This window comes from Mustelus asterias, unplaced genomic scaffold (genome assembly GCF_964213995.1).
Source record: "Mustelus asterias unplaced genomic scaffold, sMusAst1.hap1.1 HAP1_SCAFFOLD_1713, whole genome shotgun sequence".
NCBI lineage: Eukaryota > Metazoa > Chordata > Chondrichthyes > Carcharhiniformes > Triakidae > Mustelus > Mustelus asterias.
This window is the reverse complement of record NW_027591658.1, coordinates 6,024-33,091: the sequence shown is the minus strand read 5'-3', so window position 1 is coordinate 33,091 and position 27,068 is coordinate 6,024. Positions and strand designations below refer to the sequence as shown.

At 45.7% G+C, this 27,068-nt stretch overlaps 1 protein-coding gene across 1 annotated transcript; it reads right to left on the bottom strand.

Annotated features, from left to right (window-relative positions):
• Window positions 1–3,410: 3,410 nt before the first annotated feature.
• On the bottom strand, window positions 3,411–26,732 carry LOC144488617 (tensin-2-like). The gene is made up of 10 exons (XM_078206680.1): window positions 25,885–26,732; window positions 25,161–25,247; window positions 22,008–22,139; window positions 20,998–21,090; window positions 19,467–19,544; window positions 14,787–14,864; window positions 13,071–13,239; window positions 10,676–10,744; window positions 4,736–4,765; window positions 3,411–3,697 (listed from the first exon to the last, which is right to left on the bottom strand). The coding sequence occupies exons 1-10, from the start codon at window positions 26,693–26,695 to the stop codon at window positions 3,556–3,558; spliced, it is 1,689 nt and encodes a 562-aa protein (XP_078062806.1). The 5' UTR covers window positions 26,696–26,732; the 3' UTR covers window positions 3,411–3,555.
• Window positions 26,733–27,068: the final 336 nt, after the last annotated feature.

Sequence of the window (27,068 nt, the reverse complement as noted above, 5' to 3'; positions counted from 1 at the left end):
ACCCATGAGAAATACTAACCGCAGTGATAAACTTCTGAACTATTGTGTTTGCAAATGGTGCCTGGTTACACGCCCAAATAAAATAAATTTATATATTTAATAAAATAAGCACAGCAAAAACTATTGCATGAACTCACCATCCATCAAACACCAGAGACTTCATAATATCCCATTTTTTTGTCACCAAGTTCATATACATAGAATATATTACACACACACGCATGATATATTATATATCAAGGAGTCTGGCACTGAACAGTCACTGCTAGCTTTCTGATTCCTACTCACAGTTTATGGCAGAGCCCTACGACATTTTACATGATAATTTTTAAGGCCATTGACCACTCCAAATACTTTTCCAGGACAACTTGATAAATTCAAGTGATTCACTGCAACATTATTCGTCAAGGCTGAGTCATACTCCCTCAGGACTCACTCTGGAATCAAGAGGCAAGGCTTTGTTGTGGGAGTGGGACATGGGAATTGCTGCACAAGAAAAGATCAGGTTCCTTCCAACAGCCTGATGGTAGTCCCAATATACAATGATAATAGAGTGAGTGCTTAGCACATTACCCTCCCAGCTGGTTGTAAGGAACCAAACCAAACCAAAGAACCAGTTTGGGCAGGTCAATTTTTTTTCTATTGCTTCTTGCAATGATGGCATCACTGGCAAAGCCCATCGCTAATTGCCCTTGAACTGAGTGTCTCACTCGGCCATTTCAGACAGGCAGTTAAGAGTCAGCCACATTGCTGTGGGTCTGGAGTCACATGTAGGCCAGACAGGGGTAAGGACGGAAGATTTCATTCCATTGAATCCCTACTGTGCAGAAGGAAGCCATTTGGCCCATCAAGTCTGCACAACTCTCCAAAAGAGCATCTTACCCAGGCCCAAACCCCACCCTATCCCCATAACCTCACACATTTACCATGGCTAATCCACGTAACCTACACATCTTGGGACACTCAGCGGCTGTGGTATTATATTTCATGGACCATTAAAATATTTTGCTTGAATTTTTGTACATTTAATTTTCTGAGTTTTATTAGTTTGTACTTTGCAGAAGAATTTGGAATGTTAGATCTGGTGAGGGGAGTAAATATGCTTCTATTAAAAACAAAATGCTGGAAATACTCAGGTCAAGCAACGTCTGTGGAGAGTGAGAAACCAATGGTTCAGGTTGATGATCTTCATCAGGAATGGGAAACCTACAGCAAAGAAGTAATTTTACTTATTGTCCAAAAATTCTTCATCTTGTTTAAAGAAAAATCAGAATTTTACATTGGGATAGTTCTGCTTTAAAAAATATGACAGAAGATTGAAGAGGTATTGGATAGGGAAACCTCTTCTGAAGTGTAAAACTGCTTCTATAGACTCTAAAAGCTGTGGGTCACCACAAAAGCATCATTTATTCTGTTTGGTACAAAACGGACCAGTGAAGAATTTGAAATAAGTGTACGTGTACTGTCAAGAGATGGTATATGATGACCCTCAGAAAAATGCAAAACAAACCACAATTTTGCGCAAAGATTGATTAGACTTATCCGGGCGGGATCCCCTCCCCCTGCTTTCCATGGTGCATTCTCCAGCAGTGGAGGTGGCTCACCATTGGCCACTGGTGGGATCTTCTTGTCCAGCCAATGTCTACGACATTTTGCTTGGTTTGCCCATCCCACTGCTGGGGAAACCACCGCGAGGGGGTGGGGCACCTTCGGTGGGACCGGAAGATCCTACTGGAGGGAAGGGCTGGAAAATCCTACTCTGTATTTGGCTAACACAGGTACAATGGGCTGAATGGCTTCCTGTATTGTATCATTCAGGGATTTACAACCCTGAGAACTGAAGACAAGAGAATTAGCATTTGTAGTGTTTATCAAATCTCACCCTGGTGATGAGGCGGAAGTTGGAAGGCCTCCACATCGATTTTACTTCAGTAAACTGAGTTTGGGTGCCCACATTTTAAGAAGGACAACTTGAAAACATTAAAAAAGTCAAGGAGCAATAGGAGCATCGCAAGGTCGTTGGGAGGTTAAACCAGGTCCTATTATAGGGCGAGGTCAGGTAAACATTAACCAACTCCAATAGATAAGGTGCCATTTGCTACAAACACTGTCCTATTGAAGGCAGTTGGCTGCACAAAAAAGTTCAAATCCACGTACATCATATCCAGGTATAGACTTCCAACCATCCAGACACTTGCTATGGCAGAGAATTCCTCCCTCAAGCACAAAACCCAGGCAATAGGTTGTCCAATTCTCTTGCCTTCTCTTCCCCACCATCCTCTAAATCTCCTGTTCCAGTCTGCTATCTTGCCTTGCTCAGGATGGTAGTGCCTTCATTCTGGAACCCATTCCCACATTGCCGAGATGACACACACTGTCTAAGCGTCTGTTGTGTACCCAGGCAGAAAATGTCCACAGGTCACTCAGAATGCACACATGTCTGCTGCTATCCTCACCCACATCCATTTCCCATATCTCCTCCTCTCCTCCCATAACTCAGACTGATGGCTGAACCCTGCTCCCTTCCGAACCTGTTTGACTTTCGTTTCCCACTTACTCATTGAGCTCTGGGAAGCAGCTAGTTAATCACAAACCCTAGTTCATCAAACTTCTTATGTGTGTATTGAGAAAGCTCAGAAATTCGCTTTTATCTGGACTAAACTGTTACAGTGCTGGTCCAAACATTCTGTAAAGCAATGAAATGAATTTCAGGAGCTGACCCGCCCTGAACTCACATTGGTTATATTTGGTTGTTACATCAGGTACACCAGACTGATTTATCAACAGTTTTACTCTCTCTCTGTCATCTATTATTGAACGATCTCAGTCTTAGACCAATGTTGAAATGAACAATGTGGGACTGATATTGAAATCAGATTGTGCTCCAATCTGAGGAGCCTCTCAATGCAGCTACAATTGGAGAACAGTGTAGCTGGCCCAAAGGATCTGCCAGTACAGGGTGTTAGTGCCTTTTTAGACTTACTGTGCTCATGTGAATACTGTACTCCCGATTATAGAAACCTGAATCTATTGCTGCTGTACAAAAATCACCCACCAGCTTTTAATCAGCTGATAACGCCCTTTCTCAGTGTCAGGTGGCAACTCCATTCGTAAGGTTGATATACTGCACCGCCAGTGACTGAGCTCCCAAGGACAGGGCACTGAAAATTCCCACCAAAGTATGGCACAATCACTTTACAAGGCGACTACCTTACATTATCATTTACTCCTAAAGGTTCTGAGGGTAAACAAAGTTACGATGGAGTCAAACCCTTCCTACTGTTGTCCCTTTGTGACCCTGGGAACAATGAAGCCTCAATTAATATTAAAGGGATCTCCAGACGTTAGAATATTCAGATAGAAGCTATAGCAAGGTCTGGCTGAACTTAAACAGAGAGAGGTTTTTTTTTTGCGTTTAAAAAAATTTGATGATTCGAAAGAAGCTTAGTTCCTTTCATTTCTGACAGCATTGGTGACATAGAAGTAACCGTCCATCTTGCTCCATCGGTTGACTCCCTCGGCTCCTCTTTGAATGCAGCGACCACGAATGCAGCCTCATCTCTTCTGCGGCCCCAACATAACCTTTGTGATGAAATTCACAATGGCTGATGCGGGCTGTTCTGGGTCGAGCTCAGCAAAAAGATGGCAGACGTTGTCAGACGTGCTCCCTTGCTTCTTAGCCACAAAACCAAACATTCTGGAAAAGAGAGAGAGGAGGGCCAGAAACCATGGTCAGTAGTTACATGCCAGTGTGGGTTGCAGCAGCCACTGGGGGCCAGATTGTCAAAGCGGGGGTTGGGAAGCTAAGACTTTGTTGAATTCTGGGTCCTGAGCTGTGTTGCCTTCTTTAAATTCAAATCGGTCTAATTGGCCAGGAGACAGACAGGCAACTCATGGCAAGGCCAGGGAGGTGGGACAAAGCAGACAGCAGCCTAGCACATGACAAGGTTAAGACCAGCGCTCACATTGGCCCCACAGATTTGTTTCCAAGACAACAGCAGAGATTTATTTGCAAACCTGGCAATGGTGTATGAACATGCACAGGACTTTTCAGGTTTGCTGGGAAACAATTTCCCCTTTAACCAGCTCCTTAAGGAGCTTAAAGGGACATGAATTACTGATGAGTGCATTTCCTGCCTGCCACTGCTGGTCCTTTCAAAATTTGGAACTGCCCCAGAGGCGATGATCTCCTGGACGATGATTTTTAAATCCCAACTGGTGCCAATCCTGTAGCCCTTTGAAAATCCTAGCCAGTTTTGTGAAAGCTTTTTCACTCTGCTGCTAAGGGATGTGTTCCTACGTACTGTGTAGGAATTCAGGACTGGAGATGATACATCAAGATATCAAGGGCACAACACAGGTCAAACCTTACTCTGCAGGGCAATAGAGGGCAACTTCACACTTTGCAAACTTACCAGTATCAAAAATAGTTTTGCAAGTTACAAAGACCAAGATGTGAACAGATCCCAGTTGAATATCTGTACATGGCCTGAATGTTTCAATGTTGATTGTTAGTTATGCAGTGAAATGGCTCGGGGTAATTGATACTGCTCCATTGCCATGGGAAATTGGCCAGTTTCTGTATTACATTTCCCCCTCCTCCCAGGACTAAGACGTGGCCCATATCAGGATCTTTCAATGCATGGATTCACAGCTGCCAGACCCCAACACACCACCCTCACCTCCCCACACCCAGTGGCTGACTCGATCTCTCCGGACCTCCAGAACCACTTACTTTGATGTTGTTCCATCTGTGTTGGTCCACCTGAAAAAGATGAGGCTTAGTGTGGGAGAGTGTGAGGAAGATCAAAAGTAGATGCAGCACTGAAGGATTTAGAGATGGAAAGCTTACTTTTTCTAATTTTACATTAAAAAGAGATTGTCAGTATTACTGCATAAATTGTTTTTTTTAAATGTAACAAGATTTTCATCAGGTGTTAGAAGGTGCAACATCTAGCGGAGAAATATTTTTATCTTGTGGTGAGATTCAGGGTGATGTTTCAGTCCCCTCTGCATTGAGGTCTAACTGCGAATGTAAAATAGGTGAATGTCTGCCTGGTGATGGAGCACATTATGTTCATTCCTGGATGAATTCCATATGCAGGGCTGTGTGATAATCAGTAAAGATTCACAATCACAGTGTTGTAGGAGATAAGCTGACCAACAAATTCTCTTCGTATAAGCTCATTTTCTTTTCAAAACTGGTCTCTTTAACAAACTGCTCATTAACATGAAAGGTTATCAAGTAGGCCTTACCATCAGCCTTGAAACAGGGCACTAAGACACATCTCTCAGCCTTAGACTGATGGGATGCTACCTCCTCAGGTCCAATGGTGTCATCCACCTCCTTCTGAAATGTGCCTTTGCTTAGCAGGTCAGGAAAGTGGTCGTGTCAAGGTTCAGCCTGAGCAGCTCCGTAACACAAGACTCTACGCTCTACTGGCTGTTTCCAGAAGTACACAGCAAGATAAGCTTTGCTGCTGCTGCAGGATCATCAACTCTGAGAGATACATTCTTTGTCTGCCCAAAAAGTGTGGTCTTCCAGTGCAAAGAGCTGTTGATGACCAAGTATTGCTGGGACATTCCAAGGTCCAAGACCACATGCTGAAGGATGCAATAAAGCTTAGGGGAGCCACCGCAAAGGCTCAATGGGGAAAGGCCACTGTCTTAAGGCCCTTTCGCTGCATCAAAATGACTGGAAACCATGTGAAACCTCTCAGGCTATATGTACCAGATGATGTTTGACATGAAAATTAAATGTACATGGTAAATATAATCTGTAATTGTAAGTGTAGTGAGGCAGCTCAGAGGGACACATACTGCATTGAAAGAAATTGATACTTACTGCACTTTATGTACTGCAAAATTTGAACGGTTATATACTTTTACAAATTTGATTAATAAAGTACATTTTTGGAAAAACAATCTCCTCTGGCCTAATGTGAATTGATGTTGGGCACTTCCAGTGAGCTTCGGGCCCACAGCATAGCTGCTCCTAATTTGGAACAAATCTGTATTTGCACTGAGAGAGACCAGAGGGTGGTCAGTGCGGGAAGCAGTTGAAAATGTCACAATGTTACAAATGTTTTGAGGGTGATACAGAACACGGGAGCTTTCCTCTGCATCTGTCTGGGTGATATATGACTTGGAAGGTTTTGGAGGGTTTAAAAGTGCTTACCTTGGAGGTTTCAGCCTCATTGTTCCACAGGAGCAGGCTGAGGGTAAGGGAGCTGTTTGTGCATTTTATTTATTTATTTATTTTTCAGTTAAATTAGTGAAAAAAATCGGAGGTTTTTTTTCAAAACAGGAAGTAGGCCCAGCAGCAGCCTGGGAAGGTTTTGGAGGGTTTAAAAGTAGGCCGCACCTTTGAGCGGGCAGCGTTGTTAGCGGGCAGCAGACTGAGCAGGGAGCAGAGTGAGAGCTGAAGGGCTTTGGCTCAAAACGGGCTTCGGCGAGAACAGGCAGAGGTGAGAGTAGGTTTTTTTCTTTCCCAGAAAGTTTATTCTTGTTTTTCCCCAGAGTAAAAAAAAAATGCCAGGCAGGATGTTGGAATGCTCCTCTTGCAGGATGTGGGAGATCAGGGAGACCTCCGGTTCCCTGACGACAGCACCTGCAAAAGATGCATTCAGCTGCAGCTGCTAGCAAAGCGTGTTAGGGAACTGGAGCAGGAGCTTGATGACCTCCATCTAATTCGGGAGAATGAGGAGTTTATAGACAGTAGCTTTAGGGAGATAGTTACACCTAAGCAGCAGAGCACAGGAAATTGGGTTACTGTAAGGAGAGGAAATGGCAGTGTGAAAGGACAGGCAGAGCAGGGTTCCCCTGTGGCCATACCCCTCCACAACAGGTATACTGAATTGGATACTGTTGTGGGAGATGCTTTACCTGGGACAAGCTGCGACAGCCGGAACTCTGATACTGAGTCTGGTTCGACAGCGCAAAAGGGTGGGATGAAGAAGAGGAGAGCAGTAGTGATAGGGGACTCAATGGTCAGAGGTACGGACCGGAGGTTCTGTGGTCGGGACAGAGACTCCCGCATGGTTTGTTGCCTCCCAGGTGCCAAGGTCAGCGATGTCTCTGATCGCGTGCACAGCGTTCTAAAGTGGGAAGGTGATCAGCCAGATGTTGTGGTACACGTCGGTACCAATGATGTGGGAAGGAAGAGTGAGGAGGTCCTAAAGAGTGAGTACAAAGAGCTTGGAAGGAAGTTAAAAAGCAGGACCCCGAGGGTAGTAATCTCAGGATTGCTACCTGAGCCACATGCCAGTGAGGGCAGGAGTAGGATGCTTGGGCGGATAAACACGTGGCTGAGGAACTGGTGCAGGGGGCAGGGTTTCCAATTCTTGGATCATTGGGACATCTTTTGGGGCAGGTGGGACCTGTACAAGAGAGACGGGTTACACCTAAACTACAAGGGGACCAATATACTTGCAGGGAGATTTGCTAGTGTTATTGGGGAGCGTTTAAACTAGATTTGCAGGGGGATGGGAACCAGAGTGCCAGAGCAGATAGTGGAGCAGGGGTAAAAAGACAGGTTAGTTCAAGCAAAATCACAAATGGAAGGGTAGAGTGTGGTGGAAATAATTTTTTGAGGTGTGTCTATTTCAATGCCAGGAGTATTGTGGGGAAGGCAGATGAGCTGAAGGCGTGGATAGACACGTGGAAATATGACATTATAGCCATTAGTGAAACTTGGCTACAGGAGGGGCAGGACTGGCAGTTCCAGGGTTCCAATGTTTCAGGCGGGATAGAGGCAGAGGGATAAAAGGTGGGGGGGGGGGGTGGCATTGTTGGTCAGGGAAAATGTTACAGCGGTACTCAGGCAGGATAGATTAGGGAGCTTGTCTACAGAGGTCCTATGGGTGGAGCTGAGAAACAGGAAAGGTATGACCACATTAATGGGCTTGTATTATAGACCACCCAATAGTCAGCGAGAATTGGAGGAGCAAATCAGCGGAGAGATAGCTGGCAACTGCAAGAAACACAAAGTTGTGATAGTAGGGGATTTTAATTTTCCACATATAGATTGGGACTTGCATACTGTTAAAGGTTTAGACGGGGTAGAGTTTGTAAAATGTGTTCAGGAGAATTTTCTACATCAGTATATAGAGGTGCCAACTAGAGAGGATGCGATATTGGATCTCCTGTTGGGAAATGAGTTAGGGCAGGTGATGGATGTGAGTGTGAGGGAACACTTTGGATCCAGTGATCATAATGCCATTCGTTTCAACCTGATCGTGGATAAGGATAGATCTGGTCCTCGGGTTGAAGTTCTGAACTGGAAAAAGGCCAAATTTGATGAAATGAGAAGGGATCTGGGAAGTGTGGATTGGCACAGGCTGTTCTCTGGTAAGGATGTAAATGGAAAGTGGGAGGCCTTCAAAGGAGAAATTTTGAGAGTGCAGAGTTTGTATGTTCCTGTCAGAATTAAAGGCAAAGTAAATAGGAATAAGGAACCTTGGTTCTCGAGGGAGATTGTAACACTGATTAAGAGGAAGAGAGAGTTGTATGAAATGTACAGGCAGCAAGGAACACATCAGATGCTCGAGGAGTATAAAAAGTGCAAGAAGCTACTTAAGAGGGAAATCAGGAGGGCTAAAAGAAGACATGAGGTTGCTTTGGCAGACAGAGTGAAGGAAAATCCAAAGAGCTTCTATAGGTATGTTAGGAGCAAAAGGATAGTGAGGGATAAAATTGGTCCTCTTGAAGACCAGAGTGGTAGACTGTGTATGGAACCAAAAGAGATGGGGGAGATACTAAATGGTTTTTTTGCATCCGTATTTACTGAGGAAACGGGCATGGAGTCTACGGAAATAGGGCAAACTGGTAGGGAGGCCATGGAACCGTTACAGATTAAAGGGGAGGAGGTGCTCGCTGTCTTGAGGCAAATCAGAGTGGATAAATCCCCAGGACCGGACAGGGTATTCCCACGGACCTTGAGGGAAGCTAGTGTTGAACTTGCAGGGGCCCTGGCAGACATATTTAAAATGTCAGTATTCACGGGGGAGGTGCCGGATGATTGGAGGGTGGCTCATGTTGTTCCGTTGTTTAAAAAAGGTTCCAAAAGAAATCCGGGAAATTATCGGCCAGTAAGTTTGACGTCGGTGGTGGGCAAGTTATTGGAAGGTGTGATAAGGGATAGGATCTACAAATATTTGGATAGACAGGGACTTATTAGGGAGAGTCAACATGGCTTTGTGCGTGGTAGGTCATGTTTGACCAATCTATTAGAGTTTTTCGAGGAGGTTACTAGGAAAGTGGATGAAGGGAAGGCGGTGGATGTTGTCTACCTGGATTTCAGCAAGGCCTTTGACAAGGTCCCTCATGGGAGGTTAGTTAGGAAGGTTCAGTCGCTAGGTATACATGGGGAGGTAGTAAATTGGATAAGACACTGGCTCAATGGAAGAAGCCAGAGAGTGGTTGTGGAGGATTGCTTCTCTGAGTGGAGGCCTGTGACTAGTGGTGTGCCGCAGGGATCGGTGTTGGGTCCATTGTTGTTTGTCATCTATATCAATGATCTGGATGATAATGTGGTCAATTGGATCAGCAAGTTTGCTGATGATACAAAGATTGGAGGTGTAGTGGACAGTGAGGAAGGTTTTCAAAGCTTGCAGAGGGATTTGGACCAACTAGAAAAATGGGCTGAAAAATGGCAAATGGAATTTAACGCAGACAAGTGTGAGCTATTGCACTTTGGAAGGACAAATCAAAGTAGAACGTACAGGGTAAATGGTAGGACTCTGAAGAGTGCAGTTGAACAGAGGGATCTGGGAATACAGGTACAGAATTCCCTAAAAGTGACGTTACAGGTGGATAGGGTCGTAAAGAGTGCCTTTGGTACATTGGCCTTTATAAATCGGAGTATCGAGTATAAAAGTTGGAGTGTTATGGTAAGGTTATATAAGGCATTGGTGAGGCCGAATTTGGAGTATTGTGTACAGTTTTGGTCACCTAGTTACAGGAAGGATGTAAATAAGATTGAAAGAGTGCAGAGAAGGTTCACAAGGATGTTGCCGGGACTTGAGAAGCTGAGTTACAGAGAGAGATTGAATAGGTTGGGACTTTATTCCCTGGAGCGTAGAAGATTGAGGGGAGATTTGATAGAGGTGTATAAGATTTTGATGGATATAGATAGAGTGAATGCAAGCAGGCTTTTCCCGCTGAGGCTAGGGGAGAAAAAAACCAGAGGGCATGGGTTAAGGGTGAAAGGAGAAAAGTTTAAAGGGAATATTAGGGGGGGCTTCTTCACGCAGAGAGTGGTGGGAGTGTGGAATGAGCTGCCGGATAAAGTGGTCACTTTTAACATTTAAGAAAAACTTGGACGGGTTCATGGATGATAGGGGTGTGGAGGGATATGGTCCAAGTGCAGGTCAGTGGGACTAGGCAAAAAATGGTTCGGCACAGACAAGAAGGGCCAAAAGGCCTGTTTCTGAGCTGTAATTTTCTATAGTTCTATGGTTCTATGGAAGTGCTTGATAGGACAATGGGTATCATTCTCCAGTACTACTGCCCCTCACCCCTGAGCACAAAGTTTTAAATGAATGTCTGATTGATAATGGTGCAACATCAGAGGACAAATCCTGGGAATTTTAACCACATGCAGTATCTAAGACAGTAACAGTATCGGGATCGGAGTGGTAACAGCTCACTTTACCCTAACCAGGGGTGAACGTACCTTCGATCATGTGGGTCCAGATTGCAGAATGTAACTGTGTTGACTGGGTAATGACGTCGGAAAAAAATTCTGTTGGACACAGAAGAAACAGACATGTATGGAAATGGAAAAGATTTTACCATATGCCAAATTTCTTTTGAAACTGTTTTGTGAAACCCAGTTTTTGCGACATATAGAACAAATTGACAAGACCAACAGAACTGGCCTGCCAACTGCAGCAAGGTGGCTAAGATTTGTCACTCCTTCTAATAAAATTTTGAGCACAATTTCCTGGATTCAAAAGTTATTCTTGACCAATTTTTAAATCAATTTCACCTTGTAAACTGACAGATTTCTGTCAACTCAACAGATATCTCCAAAATCCCAGGGGTTTTGTGAATCCCACAAGATCTGGTTTTGAGTCTCTACTGGTCGACACATGGAGACTGGTTGATGTTAGGAACATAAGCTAGAGGCTAGTTAGCCCCTCCTCCAGTCCCCTCAACCCTCCGAGATCTCATAGAGTCAGAGGTTTACAGCATGGAAACAGGCCCTTCGGCCCAACTTGTCCACGCCGCCCTTTTTTTTTAAACCCCTAAGCTAATCCCAATTGCCCGCATATTTTAGTAAGGCGTTTGATAAGGTGCCCCATGGTCGGCTCATGAAGAAAGTAAGGAGGTGTGGGATAGAGGGAAATTTGGCCGATTGGATAAGTAACTGGCTATCTCATAGAAGACTGGAGGGTGGTGGTGGATGGAAAATTTTCAGACTGGAGACCAATTACCAGCGGTGTACCACAGGGATCAGTGCTGGGTCCTCTGCTATTTGTGATTTTTATCAATGACTTGGAGGAGGGGGCTGAAGGGTGGGTCAGTAAATTTGCTGATGACACCAAGATTGGTGGAGTAGTGGATGAGGTGGAGGGCTGTTGTAGGCTGCAAAGAGACATTGATAGGATGCAGAGCTGGGCCGAAAAATGGCAGATGGAGTTTAACCCTGATAAGTGCAAGGTGATTCATTTTGGTAGGACAAATTTGAATGCAGATTACAGGGTCAACGGCAGGGTTCTGAGGAACGTGGAGGAACAGAGAGATCTTGGGGTTCATATCCACAGATCTCTGAAGGTTGCCGTGAAGAAGGCCTATAGTGTTATAGTGTTTATTAACAGGGGGTTTGAGTTTAAGAGCCGTGGGGTTATGCTGCAACTGTACAGGACCTTGGTGAGACCACATTTGGAATATTGTGCGCAGTTCTGGTCACCTCACTATAAGAAGGACGTGGAAGCATTGGAAAGAGTGCAAAGGAGATTTACCAGGATGCTGCCTGGTTTGGAGGGTAGGTCTTATGAGGAAAGGTTGAGGGAACTAGGGCTTTTCTCTTTAGAGCGGAGGAGGATGAGAGGCGACTTAATAGAGGTTTATAAGGTGATGAAGGGGATAGATAGAGTGGACTATCTATCTAAAACTATCTAAAACCCAGAGACTATTTCCTCGGGCGGATGTAGCTGTTACTAGGGGGCATAACTATAAGGTTCATGGTGGGAGATATAGGAGGGATGTCCGAGGTAGGTTCTTTACTCAGAGAGTGGTTGGGGTGTGGAATGGACTGCCTGCTGTGATAGTGGAGTCGGACACTTCCGGAACTTTCAAGCGGTTATTGCATAGGCACATGGAGCACACCAGAATGATAGGGAGTGGGATAGCTTGATCTTGGTTTCAGATAAAGCTCGGCACAACATCGAGGGCCGAAGGGCCTGTATTCTATGTGGCCCATATCCCTCTATACCCATCGTACCCATGTAACTATCTAAATGCTTTTTAATAGATAAAATTGTACCCGCCTCTACTACTACCTCTGGCAGTTTGTTCCAGACACTCACCACCCTCTGTGTGAAAAAATTGCCCCTCTGGACACTTTCGTATCTCTCCCCTCTCACCTTAAACCTATGCCCTCTAGTTTTAGACTCCCTCTGGAGTCTCTCCCTTTATCTCTGAAATCTTCCAGTGCCATCAACCCTCTGAGATCTCTGCATTCCTCCAATTCTGGCCTCTTAAGCATCGTAAGAAGTTTAACAACACCAGGTTAAAGTCCAACAGGTTTATTTGGTAGCAAAAGCCACACAAGCTTTCGGAGCTGCAAGCCCCTTCTTATTTAATCGCTTCACCATTGGTGGCTTCAGCTGCCTGGGTCCCAAACATTGGCATTCTCTCCCTGAACCTCTCCACCTTTTCTTTCCTCCTTTAAGACACTCCTTAAAACGAACCTCTTTGACCAAACATTTGGTCATCTGACCTAATATCTGGCTATGCGTCTCAGTGAATTATTTTGGGACATAATGCTCCAGTGAAGTGCCAGAGTAAAGGCACTATATAAATAAGAGTTGTAGTTGGTACAGTTTGCAGTAATATGGGCTTACTTTCGTTGGCTGTCAGTTAAGGTGATGCCCTGGACTGAAACTTTGAAGTGTACCACAGTGGCAGTGGGCCGAGGCTTCATGGCAAATGTCTGCATGGTTGCTTTGGCGACTGCTTGTGGGCCGGTCAGGGATTCTGTCTCCACCGAGTTGATATACATCACGTTGCAAGCTGAAAATCAGGAAGAAAGATTGGATCATCCAGCAGTGTCATACATAGCACGGCCCAAAGTCCAGAATTAAACAGACCTGAGCATTCATAAGAGTAACAGGAGCAGCTGATGGGGCATACAGCCTACAATACCTAGCACCACACTGGCACTGAATTTCCTACACATTACACATTTGTGTGCTAGGCAGAATGTCTTTTTGGCTTGACGGCAGCATCTTGTTCGTGGAAAATACCACTTATGTTGCTACTGTATAGTAACAGTGCAAAACAACTAGTTTTACCTGTTGCTCAGATTTCTGAGACGCCTTACCCCTTCCAGGACCCCACTTTCGGTCCTGAAAAGTGCCCGGTCTACCTGAGATTACCCTGGGGTAATCCTGAAGAGCCTCAGATGAAAAACTTTGACAGCATGTCTTTTATTTCAGCAATATTAAGTTCTGTACAACCAAAACCACTTAAAGTGTTTCTGTAAGTTACTAAGGCCATTTTCTTTTTGAAAAAAAAAACAAAGCATTGGAGTTCATTTCTGAATAACTAGCATTAAAAATCAGATATGTTCATTGAAACTTGCACAGAAGCTTGGTTCGATCACACCTGGGCTACTGCAAACTGTTTGGTCTCCATATTAAAGAAACAATACAGAGTCACTGAAGAAAATACAAAAAAGTTTTAATAGTATGATGCCTGAATTCATAGAAATCATGGAATCCCTGCAGTGCAGAAGGAGGCTATTCGGCCCATCGAGTCTGCACCGACAACAATCCCACCCCAGGCCCTACCCCCACAACCCCTTCACTGCCTTCAATGAAAGGCAATACAACTTAAAAAGTAATATTTACTGTAATAATACCACAATTTTAAAAAATGCCCCCACGATTTTTCTTCACAGCAGTTTGATTCACCTGGAGATTTTTGGAGATTCTCAGGTCAATCCTACAATCCTGGAATCAACTGGCAAAGGATGTCCCGAGGCATGGTACATTGGGGAGACCATGCAGATGCTCATGTGCATACGAGCATCTTGATTTCAAAGACTTCCAATCCAGGAAATGGTTAGGGCCTGTGTAAATTGGACCGAATTTTAACTGGGCCTAAGTGAACGGGTTTTGCAGGAGTTAAAACTGGACCCACTGTTCCCAATCAGCCCGGCAGACACTCTTCGGTCTGCCCGAAATCTATTGGTCTTCCAATGTAAAAACTGATTGGTGCTGACCGACACACATCACACAGCTTGAGGCCCAATGGGGAAAGGCCACCACCCTCTCAAGACACTGAAAACTGTGTAAATCCCCTCAGGCTGTATGCACCAAAGAATGTTTGACACAGAATATCTATTATAAACATAACCTCAAACCCGAAGTGCAGTGAGGCGCCTCAGAGGGCCCTATACAATATTGAAAATTAAAACTCCATGTACAGTGATGCCAAATTTCAATTGTTATGCAATGTATTTTCACAAATGTTATGAATAAAGTACATTTTTTGAAAAAAAAGCAGCACGGCAGTGATTTGGTGCTATCTCGTGACATGAAGGCTGTAGTCCTCACCTGCTCCCTGTTTAAGCAACTCTGCAGCAGTACTGGTGTTGCCAGGGACAACACTCTCCTGGGTTTCATCCATTGGGTCTGGGAGAGGAATAACATGGCAGATTACTGTCACTCACAAAAGAAATGACATTTCTATTGAATTTCCCAGGGTTTGCGCGGATATCAAACGCTTGATATGTTTTAGCAATTTGTTCTTGGGATGCGAGTGTTTCAGCATTTTTTGCCCTTTTAGTAGTGATGAGCTGCCTTCTTGAACCGTTGCCGTCCACATGGTGTAGGTACACCCACAGTGCTACTTTCTGCAGCAGCTTGCTAGGCCTTTTCAGAGGGCAGTTAAGAGTCAACTACATTGCTGTGGCTCTGGAGTCACATGTAAGCCAGACCAGGTAAGGATGGCAGATTTCCCTCCCTAAAGGGACATTAGTGAACCAGCTTCAGTTTTCACAACAATGCAGCATTTTCATCATCATTAATTAATCCAGATTTATTAAATTTAAATTTACCCTTGCTGTGATGGGATTTGAACTTCTGTCTCTAAAAATTCAGCCAGGCCTCTGGATTATGGGTCCAGTAATGTTCCCACTGTTACCATCCCCATGAGGTGGCAAGGCTCCAGTAACAGTGTAGAATGAGGCCATTCAGCCCATAGAGTTTGCAATGGCTCTCTGAAAGAACATTGTACCTAGTCCCACTCCCCTGTCTTATCCCTGAAACCTTTGCACATTCTTTCTTTTCAGATAGCAATCCAATTCCCTTCTGAATACCTCGATCGAACCTGCCTCCACCACCCTCTCAGGAAGTTTGTTCCAGACTCCAATCACCCTCTGGGTGAAATACATTTTCCTCACATCACTTTTATTCCTTTTGCCAATGATTTTGAATCTGTGCTCCCAGTTTTGAACTTTCTCACTATTTCACTGTCCACCCCCTCAGGATCTTGAATACCTCCATCAAGTTTCCTCTCAGTCTTTTCTCCAAGGAAAACAGTCCCAATCTATCCTCATAGCCACAGTTCTTTATCCCTGGAATCATTCTTGTGAATCTCCTCTGTACTCTCTCCCATGCTTTCACATCCTTCCTTAAGTACGCCACCCAGACCTGAACACAGTACTCCAGATGAGGTAACCAGGCATGAGCTACACCATTCAGACCTGGAAGCTCCCAGGCTCGATTGACAGTCCCAATATCAAGAAGGCATGCAGATGGTAGGATCAGCCCCAGCTATGATATCTCCCACAGTTGCACAACTTGTCACTGTTTAGCTTGACAGCTGAAGGATGGATCCACAGGCAAAAATGCCAGGAGGTGTTTGCGTGAGGGGGCTGTGAGGAAAGAAGAGATTAACCAATAAAATCTTTGTTCCGCTCCACCCAGTGCGAGTGCTGGAACATTATCCCAGTGAGAGTCAATTGTCCTCAGGAGGGGAGAAAGTTAAAACTAAACCCAGGCCACACACCATGGCAAGCACCATCCAGCAGAGGGAGCCAGTGCACCACTAATCAACACAAACTCAGTCCCTGTGCCAACAGCAGAAAAATCCTCAGAGTTCGAGATTAGAATCATAGAATCATAGAAACCCTACAGCACAGAAAGAGGCCATTCGGCCCATCGAGTCTGCACCGACCACAATCCCACCCAGGCCCTACCCCCATATCCCTACATATTTACCCACTAATCCCTCTAACCTACACATTCCAGGACACTAAGGGCAATTTTTAGCATGGCCAATCAACCTAACCTGCACATCTTTGGACTGTGGGAAGAAACCGGAGCACCCGGAGGAAACCCACGCAGACACGAGGAGAATGTGCAAACTCCACACAGACAGTGACCCAAGCCGGGAATCGAACCCAGGACCCTGGAGCTGTGAAGCAGCAGTGCTAACCACTGTGCTACCGTGCCGCCCATTAAACACATTAAATGTTCAAATGACAAATGTTTTAAGGAATAAGTGATCACAGATTATTTATAATTTAGTTCTGCTGGTTTATAGTGCAATTACTTCATTAAAAATAAAAGCATTACAAGAATTCACAGACCAAAGCCAGATAAACACATTAGAAAGCAAACCGCAATCCTAACCACAAGCATTAAATATTCCAATATACCACTCCCAGCCTATGATTCCATCGGAATTGGGACCTAATCCTGAAAAATGCACAACATGGAAAGCCTGTTCTGAATTTCTTTTCTAAATTTTTCCTTTCTCGATGTTCATCCGGGCAAGCAAAGATGTCTTTATGCTCATAGAGTTAATAAGGAATAGGAATAGGCCATTTGACTCTTCCATTCAAAAAGATCATGGCTGATATTCTATCTCAGCACCACTATCTCACTCGCTCTCCATATCCCTCGATTTCCGTAGTGTCCAAAAATCTACCAATCGCAGTTTTGAATATACTCAGTGACTGAGCATCCACAGTTCTCTGGGATTTCAGAGATTGCATTTCAGAGATTCACAGCCCTTTGAGTGAAGACATTTCTCCTCACCTGTCCTAAATGACCCGCCCCTTATCCTGAGACTATGCCCCAGTGATCTAGATTCCCCAGCCGGGGGAAACAATCTCTCAGTGTCCACCCTAATAATTTTATATGTTTCAATGAGATTACAAAGAACAAAGAACAATACAGCACAGGAACAGGCCCTTCGGCCCTCCAAGCCCGCGCCGCTCCCTGGTCCAAACTAGACCATTCTTTTGTATCCCTCCATTCCCACTCCGTTCATGTGGCTATCTAGATAAGTCTTAAATGTTCCCAGTGTGTCCGCCTCCACCACCTTGCCCGGCAGCGCATTCCAGGCCCCCACCACCCTCTGTGTAAAATACGTCCTTCTGATATCCGTGTTAAACCTCCCCCCCCTCACCTTGAACCTATGACCCCTCGTGAACGTCACCACCGACCTGGGAAAAAGCTTCCCACCGTTCACCCTATCTATGCCTTTCATAATTTTATACACCTCTATTAGGTCACCCCTCATCCTCCGTCTTTCCAGTGAGAACAACTCCAGTTTACCCAATCTCTCCTCATAACTAAGCCCTTCCATACCAGGCAACATCCTGGTAAACCTCCTCTGCACTCTCTCTAAAGCCTCCACGTCCTTCTGGTAGTGCGGCGACCAGAACTGGGCGCAGTATTCCAAATGCGGCCGAACCAACGTTCTATACATCTGCAACATCAGACCCCAACTTTTATACTCTATGCCCTGTTCTATAAAGGCAAGCATGCCATATGCCTTATTCACTACCTTCTCCACCTGTGACGTCACCTTCAAGGATCTGTGGACTTGCACACCCAGGTCCCTCTGCGTATCTACACCTTTTATGGTTCTGCCATTTATCGTGTAGCTCCTCCCTACATTATTTCTACCAAAATGCATCACTTCGCATTGATCTGGATTGAACTCCATCTGCCATTTCTTTGCCCAAATTTCCAGCCTATCTATATCCTTCTGTAGCCTCTGACAATGTTCCTCACTATCTGCAAGTCCAGCCATTTTCGTGTCATCCGCAAACTTACTGATCACCCCAGTTACACCTTCTTCCAGATCGTTTTTATAAATCACAAACAGCAGAGGTCCCAATACAGAGCCCTGCGGAACACCATTAGTCACAGGCCTCCAGCCGGAAAAAGACCCTTCCACTACCACCCTCTGTCTTCTGTGACCAACGTAAGAAATCTGTGTCGATAAATCTGTGACCAAGAAATCTGTGACCAAGCCAGTTCTCCACCCATCTAGCCACCTCCCCCTTTATCCCATGAGATCCAACCTTTTGCACCAACCTACCATGAGGGACTTTGTCAAACGCTTTACTAAAGTCCATATAGACGACATCCACGGCCCTTCTCTCATCAACCATTCCAGTCACTTCTTCAAAAACTCCACCAGGTTAGTGAGGCATGACCTCCCTCTCACAAAACCATGCTGACTATCGTTAATGAGTTTATTCCTTTCTAAATGCGCAAACATCCTATCTCTAAGAATCCTCTCCAACAACTTCCCTACCATGGACGTCAAGCTCACCGGCCTATAATTTCCCAGGTTATCCTTCCTACCCTTCTTAAATAATGGGACCACATTAGCTATCCTCCAATCCTCTCAATTCTTCTAAACTCCAGAGAATATAGACCCAATTTACTCAATCTCACCTCACAGGACAATCTCCCCTCCCAGGAGAGCAATTCTCCTCACTTCAGGCCCTCCGAGGTTGCATTGAACATTCCAGATTCTGATGGAAAAGCTCTCCCAACTCTGTCCCAACCTTCAAAGACAGCTCCACCTCCCCCCCTTTTCCCCCCAAAGTCCTGCAGCAATATGCTGTTCTCCCCCCCCCTCCCCTCCCCCCAGCAATTGTGCTCCAACTCAACAATTGAGGTGTCCAACAGTGTCAAATGTCAGCCAATTTTGTGCTGGCTGAGCTTTGCTCACCGTTCCTGGAGGTGACAGAGCAGGAGAGACACCAATGAGAGCAATGTTCTCCCACTTACAACGGTCTGATTTCCCAGTCTCTACCTCATGAGAGGTCAGAGTGCTCTGTGTGACCATTAACCTGTGTCTCTGAAGCACCCTGACCTGATTCTCCACAAGTATTCTCTCAATGTCCTGCACCCTCCCCCATCCCCTGCATCCTCCCATTCCTTAACTAGAAGCCAATCGTGTGTTCGGTTTGAGAGAAGTGTTACCTTTGTCTGGGATTTTCAGCTTGTAAGGCAGGGAGATGGGTGTAATGGAGTGCTGATAAACCAGGGCTGACAGGCTTCCTGTATCCAACATAAACACAAAGGTCAGTTAGTTCTCAAAACCAACAATCATTCTGCAAACGTATCTGAAGGCTCACTATTTTTTAAAAAGTAGAAAACCTCGCATTTATATAGCATTTCAGTTCATCACAAAAACATCCCCACCACCAGAACTAGGGATGTAAATTTTCAAACAGCCACTGATAAATCCAATCGGGGAATTTGGGAGAAACCTCTTTACCCCAGAGAGTGGCGAGAATGTGGGACTCGCTCCCACTGGGAATGGCTGAGGTGAATAATGTCGATGTGTTGGATAAACACAAGGGAGAAAGGAATAGAAGGATGTGGTGAGAGGGTGGATGAGATGTGGAGCTCAACAATGAAACTTATGGGTTTAATGGTTTGTTTCTGTGTTGGTTTATATATTGTACTACAATATCATAGAATCCCTACAATGCAGGAGGAGGCCATTCGGCCCATCGAGTCTGCACCGACCACAATCCCACCCAGTCCCTATTCCCGCAACCCCACATATTTACCCTAGCTAGTCCCCCTGACACTAAGGCACAATTTAGCATGGCCAATCAACCTAACCTGCACATCCTTTGAATGTGGGAGGAAACTGGAGCACCCGGAGGAAACTCACGCAGACACGGGGAGAACGTGCAAACTCCACACAGACAGTGACCCAAGGCTGGAATCGAACCCAGGTCCCTGAGAGGCAGCAGTGCTAACCACTGTGCCGCGATATATACAAACATAGGAATTAGAAAGAGTAGGCCACTCGGCCCCTCGAGCCTGCTTCGCTATTCAATAAGATCATGGCCAACTGACTGTGGTCTTAACTCCACATTCTGCCTACCCCCAATAACCTTTGACTTCCTTGTTAGTCAAGAGTATATCTAGCTCTGCCTTAAAGATATTCAATAAGCTTGCCTCCACCACTCTGGGGAAGAGAGGTCCATAGACTCACGACCCTTAGATAGGACATTTCTCCTTATCTCTGTCTTAAATGGGAGACCCCTTAATTTAAACTGTGCCCCCGAGTTCTAGTTCCCCATAAGAGGAGAATATCCATAACAGATTCTTTCTCAAGTGTAGTTAGTAACTGGTTCAACAACTGAAGGTGTGACCAGCAATGGTACAGCAATTAAAATTAGGGATGTCTCATTAAAATAATACTCAAAAAATGGAGCAGAGTCACACAGAGAGGAAAGGTCCCACATTTGAGCAGCCAGGGTTCAAGCCCTCTTCAGATCTCTGTGCACCATCAGTTCTCACCCCTTCCACATCCCTAATGCGCTGTCTGTCCAGCTCCATCACTGTCTCATTAAAATAATACTCAAAAAATGGAGCAGAGTCACACAGACAGACAGCGCAGCGCCTGGTGATCAGTGAATGGATTCAGCACTTTATGAGGAATAGGCCATTTACTGGCTGTATCCAGCATTTTAGCGAGAAGGAAGTAACCTACCAAAGTGAGGTTCATTCTGGCAGCCCTTAATCTTCACACCTTTCGAGCCTGTCTCGATGAGGAAATGTCTGACCAGCAGCTCGTTGGGATCGCCTGCAATGACAATTTGGAGAATCAGGATCGCCAGTGTGTCACAGAAAGATCTGTACAAAGGAGGCCACTCAGCCCGTCTAACTCCACCCTTATCCAGATGCCCCCTCCCCCACACAGTACTAGTTGCCCAAAATGAGCTGCCTTTTGTATTCCAGTTACCAACAGTGGAAAACCTGGAGAGGAGTGTGGAATTGGACAAAGCATTGATCCCTTCTGCCCCGTGAGTGGTTTCCAATCCCAGCCCCAGACCAGCAGTGTGATTCATCCCCTTCCTTGAAGCCAATTACTGCCAAATTACAACCAAGTCAAGGCCCCAGCAGTCAGGTCGAGTCTTCCCCCACATTCATTTCCAGTAGGGTCCTCACGCTCACCAGTCTGGCCTGGCACTGAACTCCCATTGTCGGGTCCGTGTCCTGATGCCACCTCGATTCTATTGGTCTCATTTGCAGGTTAGTGAGTTGAGGTGCCCAATCAGCAGTTAAAGTGGGAGAGTCATTACAGCACAGAAGGAAGCCATTCGCCCTTCTGTCCATGCCAGATCTCTGTAGAGAATCTAGACGGAGTCCCATTCCCCCCCAATTCTTATTCCCTGCAAGTTTATTTCCCTCACATGCCCAACCAATTTCCTTTTGAAATCATTCATCACCTCCACTTCCACCACCCTTGTAGTTCTCGTGCCACCCTGTCAAACAGCATTGAAACAAAACAGTATGCTTATGCTGCAGTGCAAATACAGTATTGGATCCTAGCCTTGTACAGGAGACGATGGGAGGATTGCCCAAGGAGGGGAGGGGAGCAGCCTCACAGGAGGGGCAACTTTGATATGGAGGCTGGCAGTGGAATGGCTTCAAGTCAGGATGGTAGCTGCTGTCTAAACACACTTAAAATGTCAGACACAGGGTAACACTGAAACATACCTTTACTGCTGTGTGAGCTGAGGTTTGCTGGAGGCGTCACCACCTTAAGGGCAAGGCCATATGCTCCCTGGAATGAATTGCTGTCTCGAATCAGGAAGGAGCCCGGCTCGCGGTCTTTCAGAAGGGCAATCGCTGTGAGTGGGAGAGATTAGATCATGAGGATTTTAGAATTCTGTGTTGCCATCATGGGTTGTACTAGGCCAACCAGAGAGTGGGCTGACCTGACCAGAAAAATGGAGAACGTCATAAAGCTTTCCCTTGCCCCCACTCACCCCCCACCCCAATACCCCCTACCACAACCTGCTCTCTCAAGACTCGTAAGAACGTAGGAACAGAAGGAGGCCTTTCAGCCCCTTGAGCCTGTTCCACCATTCAATGAGATTATTGCTGATGTGACCTGTCTGAACATACCCATTTTTGTCCCATATCCCTTAATACCTTTGGATAACAAAAATCTCTATCTCAGAACGAGAATTAACAATTGACCCAGTACCAATGGCCATTTGCAGAAGAGCGTTCCGAACTTTTGTTGTGTAGAAATGTTTCCTAATTTCATTCCTGAAAGGTCTGGCTCTCATTTGCCTCCTTAGCCAGGGAAAATCACTTCTCTCCATCCACCCTGCTTTTCCCTTAATATCTTGAAAGCATAAATTAGGTCATCCCTTAACCTTCTAAGTCCCAGGGAATCTAACGTTGGTTTGCGTAATCTCTCCTTGTAGACCTTATGAGTCCAGATACCATTCTGGGTGGGATTTCCACCACCCCCACCACCCTTTTAACAAAGCGCTATCTATAGCTGCAATGACAAAACAGAGAGGAGTAAGGAAGGTTGTGATACAGAAAGGCTGGATGTCATAGCTTTGAGATGAATTGCCAATCAGGGAGCCTTCTACAGATCATGCCTCCTCCCCAACACCCCCGGCAACCATTTCCTCTGGTGATAATGACATAACTTTCTGTTGTTGTCAATGGCACTGTGTCCAGAATGGCTTAATTCCCTTCTCCCGTGGACACACACTGAATGGTCTGTTCCCATGGCTATTTTTGAAACAAGGACCCCAATGTCACAACAACAGGAAGTTACTGCTGAAGTTTATGTACATCGAGTCTGACAAAGAAACTATTTGAAATTGCCAAGCTGATTAGGTTGCTGCTTGTGGGCACTTAAACGAAAAACCCCAAAATGCTCCCCAGAAGGCCCAAGATTGGGCTGCAGGTCTACATTAAATTATTTAGCCTCCTTTCCTAAGGCAGCCTGCCAAGGTTAAATATGTCAGGCTGCTTGTCTCACCAACAGTGGCCCTGAGGTAAGCATGGTGGAGGGGTGTCTGGGAGGGAGGAGGTGGGGCCAGCCCTTTGTACAAGGCCCCCGCTCCTCCTGGCTACACAGCAATACTTTTCAATAACTTTTTGGTTTAAAAAAGTAACATTTTGCTGTCAGAGGATTTGCACCTCTTTCAGGCATCTCTTGGGGCACTGCAATGGGCCTTATTGTGCCTGTTTTATGGGAAGATGGAATGAGTCCGATCTTTACCCCAATTATCCAATCATTTTGGAACTTGAAGGAAGAGCCTGATAGCAAATATACAAGTGGCATTATCCTGGAATAAACTTTGCACAGCATTGAGGGAAATTGGGCATGTTGGTAATTTTAAAGTGGTTTGAAAATGTCCTTACCTACAAGCTCCAGATACTGGTAAATTTACCTCACATGGGATACAATTTAACATTGCTCCAAACTGCTAACTCTAAACTGTTTTTTTTAATTCATGGGATGTGGGCATCGCTGGATAGGATAGCATTTATTGCCCATCCCTAATTGCCCTTTCTAGGCCATTTCAGAGGGCATTTTAAGAGTCAGCAGCATTGTTGTGTGGATCTGGAGTCACATGTAAGCCAGACCAGGTAAGGACGGCAGATTTCCTTCCCTAAAGGATTTCTACAACAATGGTCATCATTTTTCTTTTGAATTTGCCATGGTAGTATTCGAACCCTGGTCCCCAGAGCATGATGTGGACCCTGGGTCCCTGGATTACTAGTCCAGCAACAATACCATATAAACATCTCACTAGCAGTAGCACAGACTAGGATTTCCGATAAGATCTTTCCGTGTTCATCCACACATCCCCAACACTCCTAAGAGTCCTATCTCTTGAACCAGTGAATCTGGAGGTTTATCCTTGAGCCAGGAATTCTGTCTGACATGATCTGGAAACCATGATGTGGAAATGCTGGCGTTGGTACATTGGCCTTTGGTACATTGGCCTTTATAAATCGGAGTATCGAGTATAAAAGTTGGAGTGTTATGGTAAGGTTATATAAGGCACTGGTGAGGCCGAATTTGGAGTATTGTGTACAGTTTTGGTCACCTAGTTACAGGAAGGATGTAAATAAGATTGAAAGAGTGCAGAGAAGGTTCACAAGGATGTTGCCGGGACTTGAGAAGCTGAGTTACAGAGAGAGATTGAATAGGTTGGGACTTTATTCCCTGGAGCGTAGAAGATTGAGGGGAGATTTGATAGAGGTGTATAAGATTTTGATGGGTATAGATAGAGTGAATGCAAGCAGGCTTTTTCCGCTGAGGCTAGGGGAGAAAAAAACCAGAGGGCATGGGTTAAGGGTGAAAGGAGAAAAGTTTAAAGGGAATATTAGGGGGGGCTTCTTCATGCAGAGAGTGGTGGGAGTGGTGGGACTTTTAACATTTAAGAAAAACTTGGACGGGTTCATGGATGATAGGGGTGTGGAGGGATATGGTCCAAGTGCAGGTCAGTGGGACTAGGCATAAAATGGTTCGGCACAGACAAGAAGGGCCAAAAGGCCTGTTTCTGAGCTGTAATTTTCTATGGTTCTATGGACTGGGGTAAGCACAGCAAGAAGTCTCACAACACCAGGTTAAAGTCCAACAGGTTTATTTGGTAGCACAAGCCATGAGCTTTCTAGCACTGCCCCTTCATCAGGATGAAGCACTGCCCCTCACCTGATAAAGGGGCAGCACTCTGAAAGCTTGTGGCTTGTGCTACCAAATAAACCTGTTGGACTTTAACCTGATGTTGTGAGACTTCTTAATGATCTGGGAATACAGTTAATGTGGATCTGAGTCACTGTCAACTCTGCACCATAAACAATAGTCTTCATTCAGACATGGCAGTTCACCTTGGTCTCTGGAGATGTTTGGTTTATACCAAAACTTTGAGGTGTCCTGTACAAACTTGGCACTGATGTGGTTTTCCTGATGTTCCCCTGCAGAGATCAAAGCAAATGGTCAGGTTAAGTTTGCCTGTGGTGAATTTTGTTCGTGCATCGAGAAGTTTGTCCTCTCAGGAAGGGGGAAAAGGGAGAACCCGAAGAAAGATCTTGAAAATCCGCGAGGGAGTTGTAACTTGGCAAGCATACCAAGGTACACTCATTCCCTCTGACCCAGTCAGCGGTCGCAAGTTCAGGGGAATCCCATGATTTGCATGTTTTTGGTGAGCTTGCTGAATCAGCTGGGAAGTCTGACAGGATGACTCTGTAGCTGAGGTGGAGGGGATAGTAAACTGGTTCCTTCTTGCTGGTAGAAAACATCCGCTGTCCCTGCAGCCTTTCTGACCGTGTATCGAGGGAGCCATGTTAGAACCTTTTACAAACGTCTACCCACCATTTGGGGAGGGGGCTGGCTGCAGGGCGTCTGTATCTGGCCTAGGACCTTTAGTGGAGCCCACAACAGCCAGGTGATTGCCCAGTATGCTTGGGGGTCAATTTTCAGCTTCCCAACCAGCATCAGTCAAAATTCATGATCCCTGACCTATCGTCATTCCTGGCCCAAGGGGGTATTACCCAGATAACCTCTTTGTGGGAACAAAGCGCAATGCTGCTGGCATGCAATGTGACTGCTTACCTGCTAAGGTCGGCGGCACCGAGAAATCCAAAGTGGTGGGCGAGAAGGTCACATGATGCGTAGGACTTTCCCCTGGAGCGGGAACACCTCGCAGCATGGGAGAGAATGACCGTCCGTTGGCCAATCCCTGGCTGGCAGACAGGCGCCGTTTCTCTGGCAACGGGGGTTGCTGGAGGCCCCCTGGGCTTCCCGACTGGTAGGTGAACACTTCAGAAGGAGAGAAGGGAGCATAGTATGGCGTGGAAACGGGGAAGGCCGGAGTCGGAGGGGCTTGGGAATCCGGACTTCCTAGGCAGGACTGTGGAGCGACCATATCCGGGAGCAGCAATGGATGCTGCATTGAGGGGTTAATAAAACAAGGGGCACTGAAGGCACTGTGTGGTGGATATCTGACAAAGGTTGAAGTCCCAGGCGTGTTGGTGACACAGTGATCTGAGAAGCTGTCTCCTCCATAGCCTCTAAATACTGGGCTGCAGGTCAAGGAATGTCCATTGGAGCCATCTATCCTCCTGTTCGGATTCAGCTGAGTGTCAATGGTCAGTGCCTGGTGTGTATTCACGGGCACAGTGCTGGTCTCCATGCCATTCACTTGCTGGCTGCTCAGTGACTGGTCTGCTGGGCTTCTCGGGCTCTCGTTTCTATGACAACCAACAGAGGAGCCACTCTTTCCTGACACAGGAGAGACAGGGGGCTGAAGGTTCGCTTCTGCTCCAGGTGGGGTGGTCCACTGTGGATCAGGGATCATCGATGGCTGGAGTGGTGATGCCTCTCCACCTTCTGCTGCTCCCATCCTGTTGATGGTTTTATACATATAAAAGAAACATAAAACCCATTTTCCATCTCTGTTGCCACTGACTCCAACATCTCTTTTTGTTCATTCATGGGACCTGGGTGTCGTTGACATTTATTATTCATCCCTAATTGCCCTTGAGAAAATAGTGGTAGGGAAACTTTTTGAAAACTGAGTGACTCGCTGGGCCATGCAGAGGGCATTTAAGGTCAACCACATTGCTGTAGCTCTGGAGTCACATGTGGGTCAGACCAGGTAAGGACGGCAGATTTCCTTCCCTAAAGGGACATTAGTGAACCAGATGGATTTTTACAACAATCAACAATGGTTTTCATGGGGTGGGATTTACTGCCCACCCCCTCCCCAATCACCACGGCAGCGGATGACAGGATCT

Bases quoted from the DNA above. Each gene is read 5' to 3' on its own strand.
- LOC144488617 (XM_078206680.1), bottom strand. From the start codon at position 26,695: ATGTATAAAACCATCAACAGGATGGGAGCAGCAGAAGGTGGAGAGGCA. The intron at 22,140-25,160 runs GTGAACTGCCAT...TCCCACTCACAG, and splicing joins AAACATCTCCAGAGACCAAG to CGATTGCCCTTCTGAAAGAC. The intron at 10,745-13,070 runs GTAAGCCCATAT...TGTGTCCAACAG, and splicing joins TTAACTGACAGCCAACGAAA to AATTTTTTTCCGACGTCATT.